The following is a 6,805-nucleotide window of genomic DNA, read 5'->3' as shown; positions in this document are numbered from 1 at the left end:
TAATATAACTCAGATTGGATTCGTCTGAAAGAAGAAAGTCACATACACCTAGGATGCTTTGAGAGTGAGTAAAATATGGGCTAATTTGCATTTTTGGGTGAACTAACCCTTTAAAAATTACTTGTAGTTTTGAGTACAGACAGTGGCATATTACATAATTAGCCACATGATAATGAATAATCTATAGTTTGATGTGAAAAAAAAAAACATGTATAAAAAATGTACTGAGGAAAATATTCATAGTACTTTGTGTAAAAACATTATGTATAAAACATTTTATCTCAGTAATGGCAGGTGTGCCTTTATCAACCAGCTTGACATGAACAAAAAACAATGAGTGCACCTAATTATTTAATTATTTATTTATAATATATTATTTAATTGTATTTTATTAATAATTTAATTTATGGATAATACAGAATATTTGAGTTCCGGAGGATTATTGGCAACAGGGAAAGATGCAAGGATCTGGTACAGAGGGACTACCCAGTATTTATTGACAAGGTAAGAAACACTCAAATATATATATATATATATGTATATGTATGTGTATGTGTATGTTTGTGTGTGTGTGTACATTTTTTAAATCTACTTTTTGTTTTTTTTTAATAAACACCTACTCAGAAAATTGAATTATGACCCATTAACTGTGTTTTACCGCTGTGCCCAAAGGTAGAAGATCAAACAGATTGCAAAATTCACAACGGTCATTTCATATCGCCACTGGAGCACTTTGTCCCGGGCATCTTGCCAGCTGAGTCCGTCAAAGCCCGGTAACCAAAACAAATCACCCACAAACACTAAATGCAAATATGAAGGATTAATGTGACTTATTGTGTGGCTTGTATTCAAAGTTCTTTCAAATGAACACATTTTGTTTCAACTTTCCCACTAGATTCCAGTTTATTGTACCTAAGAAATGGAAAAGGCACAGACCAGTCTGTATTCACCTGGCTGGAACAGGAGACCATGTGAGTGAGCAAAAACTGGGATTGGGACTGGGATTTTTCTTAGGGATGCACAATATACTATTACCGTACAAAAGTTTCAAAAACATCTTAACAACCCCAAACTTTTGAAAAGTAGTGTATCAGTAACATTATAGTTCAGCTGATATTAGAGTTTTTTTTAATCGATATTAGTCAATATTGGTGTGAAGAGAGGGGCGGGGCCGAGAGCCATGGGAACGGAGCGAGGCCGGTGGAGTAAATGCTAATGCGCGACACCTGCACCACTCACCGGTCTCGAGTCCCACGGAGGAGCTCTGGAAGGATAAAAGGAGGAGTGACGACAGTGTTGGACGAGAGAGGACCAGGCCTGGATTTTATTTTGTGTTTTGGTTCTGTTTGTGCGCGACAGTCGTCCGCGAGGGGCTGTTGCGCTATTTTGTGTTTGTTTATTTTATTAAAGTTTTCTTTGAGCGTTTGCCGGTTCCCGCCTCCTTCTTCCCGAACTACGTTACAATTGGATTTTTATTTTGTTAATGTTTTTCGCTGTTTTTTCTACAACCTTTAAAAACAGTAATAATTTCATACACTGCCAAATTTCAGCAAGTCTCAAAATGAATATTCATTTTTTATACTGTACATTATATAGTGATGCCTTAAAAGCAGCTGTAGCGCCTTTAAAATTATTTAGACAAAATAGTAGTAGTTTTTTAATATTGTGAAAATTTATCAATTACTGGCCATAAGTTGAAAATAATTATTGGCTTATCAGTATCATCTAGAATTTTATCTGAATTTGATGCATCCTTTTTTTTTTTTTGCAGTTTTTCTGGAGAAGACGAACACTAATGGCCAGACCAATGATTAAAGAATCAGGGATCGCATCTCTACTGTTGGAGAATCCTTATTATATCCTTTGAAAGCCTAAACTAAATCAAGAATTACTAGATCTTATCTGACACCTCCTTGACTCTCCACTGTACACGGATACAGGAAACCTAAAGACCAGCTGTGAGTGTTTGTTTACTGGCAGCAGCTATTGATGTCCATGTCTTTGTGGTATGGAGCATTAGAATGAACCATGCATATTTACAATGTATATTATTTGTGTTTTTGATGCAGTCGCTCCAGTCTGAAGAACGTATCAGACCTGTTTGTGATGGGTGGAGCGCTGATCCTGGAGTCTGCTGCACTGTTACACTGGCTGGAGCGAGAGGGTTTCTGGCCTCTAGGCATGACTGGCATTTCTATGGGTGGACATGTAGGTTTTGTGATCCTAATTTACATTTAACTTAATTAGTTCATGTTGTTTCCGATCAACTGTGTTCAGAAGAACCTGTTCCATATCCTTTCTAACATATCCCACATCTATTGTTCATTTGTTTACTCATTTTCCTCCTAGATGGCGTCATTAGCTGTAACAAACTGGTCCAAACCAATTCCACTCATACCTTGTTTATCCTGGACGACTGCTTCAAGTGTTTTTACCACAGTAAGATTTAAGTTTTAGCATCATATTAGACATATGTGACCCTGGACCACACAACCAGTCTTAAGTCGCTGGGGTATATTTGTAGCAATAGCCAAAAATAAATTGTATGGTTCAAAATGATTGATTTTTCTTTTATGCCAAAATCATTAGGATATTAAGCAAAGATCATGTTCCATGAAGATATTTTGTAAATTTCCTACTGTAAATATATTAAAACTTAATTATTGATTAATAATATGCATTGCTAAGAACTTCATTTGGACAACTTTAAATGCGATTTTCTCAATATTTTGATTTTTTTGCACCCTCAGATTCCAGATTTTCAAATAGTTGTATCTCGGCCAAATATAATAAGATATGTCCTATCATAGCAAACCATACATCAATGGAAAGCCTATTTATTCAGCTTTCAGGTGATGTATAAATCTCAATTTCGGTTTTGTGGTCCAGGGTCACATATCGTGGTGTATTAAAGTTGCCCACGAGTCATTTCGAATTGATCATATTTATACGATACGATACGATTAATCTTTATTGTCAGACAAAGTCTGAAATTTGTCTTGCGTTACAGCAGGTTCACTCACAATTGCAAAACATTATCACATGGACAAGAGACAGACCAGATTTATACAATCAGAAGGGAAAAAAAGGAATAGTTTAGTCTAATTCGATTATATCTTAGAAAGATGCTATAAGATGTATACAAAATATACAACAAAATATACAAAATACAAAATATACAGATGCTACAAAATCATAATTACCAGTGAGAAACTCAAACTTGTTTTTAGCTCTGATTTATCAAGTCAGTCAGTGGTGAAAATTGAGTTATAAATATGAATATTGATTGCATTTTGTGATCTTTTATTGAACAATAGATGTACTGTTTTCTAGAAAATACTGCTTATTTAGCAGTTTATGAAATGCAAGGCTCTGTGGCAGCACACGAATGTAAGTGATGATAAAACACATAGATAAAGCATCAATTACGCATCTAACAGATATCTTTGCCCTTAGTTTTATGGCATTATCACTGAAGAGCATACTTTTGAGCTTATATTTGTCAGAAAATGAAAAAAAAAAGCGAAAGTGAAAGGATGTAGCAGTGTTATTATTTAGATACTATTATAAGCTTTAAGAATGATTTATTAATATTTTGAATTGGTATTTAATTTTATATTTTCCTTTTTATTTTTAAAGTTTGTCATTTTGTTGTTTTTTTGACTTAATGTTTTTTTGTTGTTTTTTGTCTATAGTTTTATAAATTGTATTTCATTTAGTACATCAAGTTAAAACTAAATCATGAAAATTAGCAATGTTGCCTTGTCAACTACTTGAAAAAAAAAAGTTTTCTAATATTTTATTTCAGTTAGCATTTATTATTTTATAATACAAGTTTGTTGTTCATGTTTTTAATGGTTTTAGTTTTAGCAAACTGTAAGAACCCTGGTATGTAGGAATTTCCCAGGACTTAAAGGCAATATTAGTCACTCAGCTACTGAACTTTGTAGCTGTGAATAACTTGACGTCTTCATTCTTGTGTCAGTGTCATCAGAACATGGCAATATAGACGTCACCAAGTGTCAGTCACTCACGTTTACAATTTTTCATTCATGAATAAATAATCAGGCTCTACATCAGATTGATTCCATAAACCTAAAATAAAACGGAATGATTTGAAGTATTTTAGGTTGATTTACCTAAAATGATTTCCTTTTTTAAAAGGAAATTTAATTGATCTGCTTTTCTGCAGGGTGTTTTAAGTCGAGCTGTGAATTGGAGAGAACTGGAAAAGCAGTATGCGGCGCACACAGTCTATGAGGAAGAAATCATCAGTATGCTGGAGTATTGTGGGGTAGGAGTGTTATTCTGTAGGCAAAATTAGTTTTCTTGTAATTTAGCTTTTTTTAAATATGAAAGACACCACAAAAGATCACAGAAGAAGATATGATTTGTTCCTTGTGTAATATATCACATGACTCATTTTGAAGGTGCAACATTTTTAACGAAGCACTAACTGACACACCCTTGATTTTCAGAAAGACTCTTTCCGGATGGGCCAGGAATTTGTAAAAAATGCCCCTGGCAGCTTTGACCGTCTATCTGACCTGGATCTTACCCATGACCTTCTTGGCCTCCACTCGCCAGAAAGGGACCACCAGCTGGGGCTGCGCTCCTCTCAGGCCTCAGACTCTGCCCTACTGATGGGCCGAAGAGAGAGAGACGGGCTGGATCAGATGCTGTCTGCTGTGAGCAGCAGCAGGCCTCATTTGGACATGCTAAATGCTAAAAACATCACCTGGGGCCCTGGTCAGCGGCAGTCGCTGCAGCGGGAGTCTCTCTGCTTCATGAAGGGCGTTATGGACGAATGCACACACATCGCCAATTTTTCAGGTACAAATCTGTTTTGTTTTGTTGACATGGTTTGGATTGGGTTCCTGTGTTTGATCCTCTCTCTGTCTTGCATACTTTGTCTCCAGTGCCTGTAGATCCCAGTCTGATCATTATAGTCCAGGCAAAGGAAGACGCTTATGTTCCACGCACTGGAGTTCGCAGCTTACAGGAAATCTGGCCTGGCTGTGAGGTTCGCTATCTCAAAGGAGGCCACATCAGTGCCTATCTCTTCAAACAAGGACTGTTTCGGTAAGTCAGACTTTAGAAAAAAAAAATATTCATGGAGTTTAAAGTGAAATTAATTTTCTGTCATCATTTACTCACCCTCATGTGGTTCCAAACCTATATGACTTACTTTCTTATGTAGAACACAAAAGAAGTTCTAAAGATGAATCGGCTTACTTTTTTTCTTCCATGCAATGAAAAGCTGTGACTTCAGAAAACTTTAACGTACACAAATGCACTACAATCATGATTCTTTATGGTGCTTTTGCATAATTTTTTCAGCAAGGATGCATTTAATTGATCAAACGTGACGGTCAAGACAGTAAAGACTTATAATGATATGAAAGATTTCTATTTCAAATAAATAGTGTTTCAATTGAAAATTGAAATGCCTAAGAAATGCTTCTTGAGCACCAAATCAGCATGATTTCTGAAGGACACTGAAGACTGGAGAAATGGCTGCTGAAAATTCAGCTTTGCATCACAGAAATAAATGATAAAATAGAATGAAAATGAAAAGAGTTAAATTGTAATTGTATTGTTTTTACTGTATTTTTGATCAAATAAATGCACCAGTCTTGGTGAGCATAAGAGACTTCTTACCAGCACAGTTACTAATGCTAATTATTTGGTTAATTGTTTGCACATTGCTTGTTATCAAGTGAATGAACTGTATGGTTCATCAATTTGAAATATATGTATTAACATTTAAATTTCATCCATTATTGTTCACTTCTAGGCAAGCAATTTATGACGCCTATGACCGGTTTCTTCAGAAGTATTCCAGCTTATAGCCATGGGTTTTTTGGTACTCAGTACTGACAAGAATTGTTGGATTTTGAAATGTGAAGACGGAGAACGCTAAATATGATGAATGTGATTTTTACAGAAGAATGTGTACCTGGAACTAAACCTGGTGCTAGCAAGTAGCAAAGGGAGTCGGTGTGCAGCGGTTGTAGTGGCAGAAGTGTGTTCCTCTGTGTGGTACACCTCAAAACTCAGAGTGACCTGAAGCCAACTTACATGTGCTCAACCCATACAATATCTTGTCTTCCTGACCTCACTGCCTTTATTCATGTACATCTTCATGACTGAAACATACTTCACAGAACGAAACAAAGACGTGCCTCCAAACCATAATTCACTCACACATCAAGGTGTCTTTAAACCTCTTAATGAAGCAGATCTCTGAAAATGTAGTATTTTGATTGGTAGGGCAAATGAATGAACTTGATATGCATTCGAACATAGAATATCCTAATTTTTTTAGAGCAAATGTTTCCTGTTTTTATAAAATAATGCATCCAAAAATGACCTTGTCATGGGCAGACTATTGTTTTAATCTCGCAGATATCTCAAATAAATAATAATAATAATGTTTTACAATTTCAGGTGAGTTGTTTGAGAACTGATCAAGTCATATATTTCCAGTACTTAAATGGGTCTTTAGCAATGATTGGTGCTCATGAGACAAAACTGCTGATGATGGCAAGAAATAAATATGACCACAATTCAAAATAAACATTTTCTGTGAAATGCAGTCTTAAAAATCAGTGCTGCATGTATTTCAATCCCTTAAATTCGAATCACTGCCAAATACTACAGTAACAGCTAACAATCCTATTATTTCAATAGACTGAAATGTTTTATGTATTACTACTGTCACCTTGTCTGAGCTATCATGTTCAATATTCACTGTATTCATCATGAGCCACTTGTTTGTTTCTTCACTCTAAAAATAAAAAGA

The 6,805-nt window shown here is 35.4% G+C and overlaps 1 protein-coding gene across 4 annotated transcripts in view; it reads left to right on the top strand.

Moving 5' to 3' along the window:
* Positions 1 to 6,805, top strand: part of LOC107653339 (protein ABHD18-like) — an 8,738-nt gene extending 1,933 nt beyond the window's left edge. For all 4 annotated transcript variants that reach the window (XM_016440031.1, XM_016440030.1, XM_016440032.1 and 1 more), the window contains 11 exons: positions 420 to 504; positions 673 to 773; positions 896 to 971; positions 1,772 to 1,856; positions 1,931 to 1,958; positions 2,070 to 2,208; positions 2,350 to 2,439; positions 4,193 to 4,294; positions 4,479 to 4,833; positions 4,920 to 5,082; positions 5,798 to 6,805. In XM_016440031.1, coding sequence (XP_016295517.1) covers positions 420 to 504; positions 673 to 773; positions 896 to 971; positions 1,772 to 1,856; positions 1,931 to 1,958; positions 2,070 to 2,208; positions 2,350 to 2,439; positions 4,193 to 4,294; positions 4,479 to 4,833; positions 4,920 to 5,082; positions 5,798 to 5,852 — 1,279 coding nt within the window. In that variant the 3' untranslated portion in view covers positions 5,853 to 6,805. The remainder of the gene's footprint in view (positions 1 to 419; positions 505 to 672; positions 774 to 895; positions 972 to 1,771; positions 1,857 to 1,930; positions 1,959 to 2,069; positions 2,209 to 2,349; positions 2,440 to 4,192; positions 4,295 to 4,478; positions 4,834 to 4,919; positions 5,083 to 5,797) is intronic.

The sequence above is a fragment of the Sinocyclocheilus anshuiensis genome, unplaced genomic scaffold, assembly GCF_001515605.1.
Source record: "Sinocyclocheilus anshuiensis isolate Anshui unplaced genomic scaffold, SAMN03320099.WGS_v1.1 scaffold103, whole genome shotgun sequence".
Taxonomy (NCBI): domain Eukaryota; kingdom Metazoa; phylum Chordata; class Actinopteri; order Cypriniformes; family Cyprinidae; genus Sinocyclocheilus; species Sinocyclocheilus anshuiensis.
Note: the sequence above shows the minus strand (reverse complement) of the source record. Positions and strands in the feature narration are given on the sequence as shown.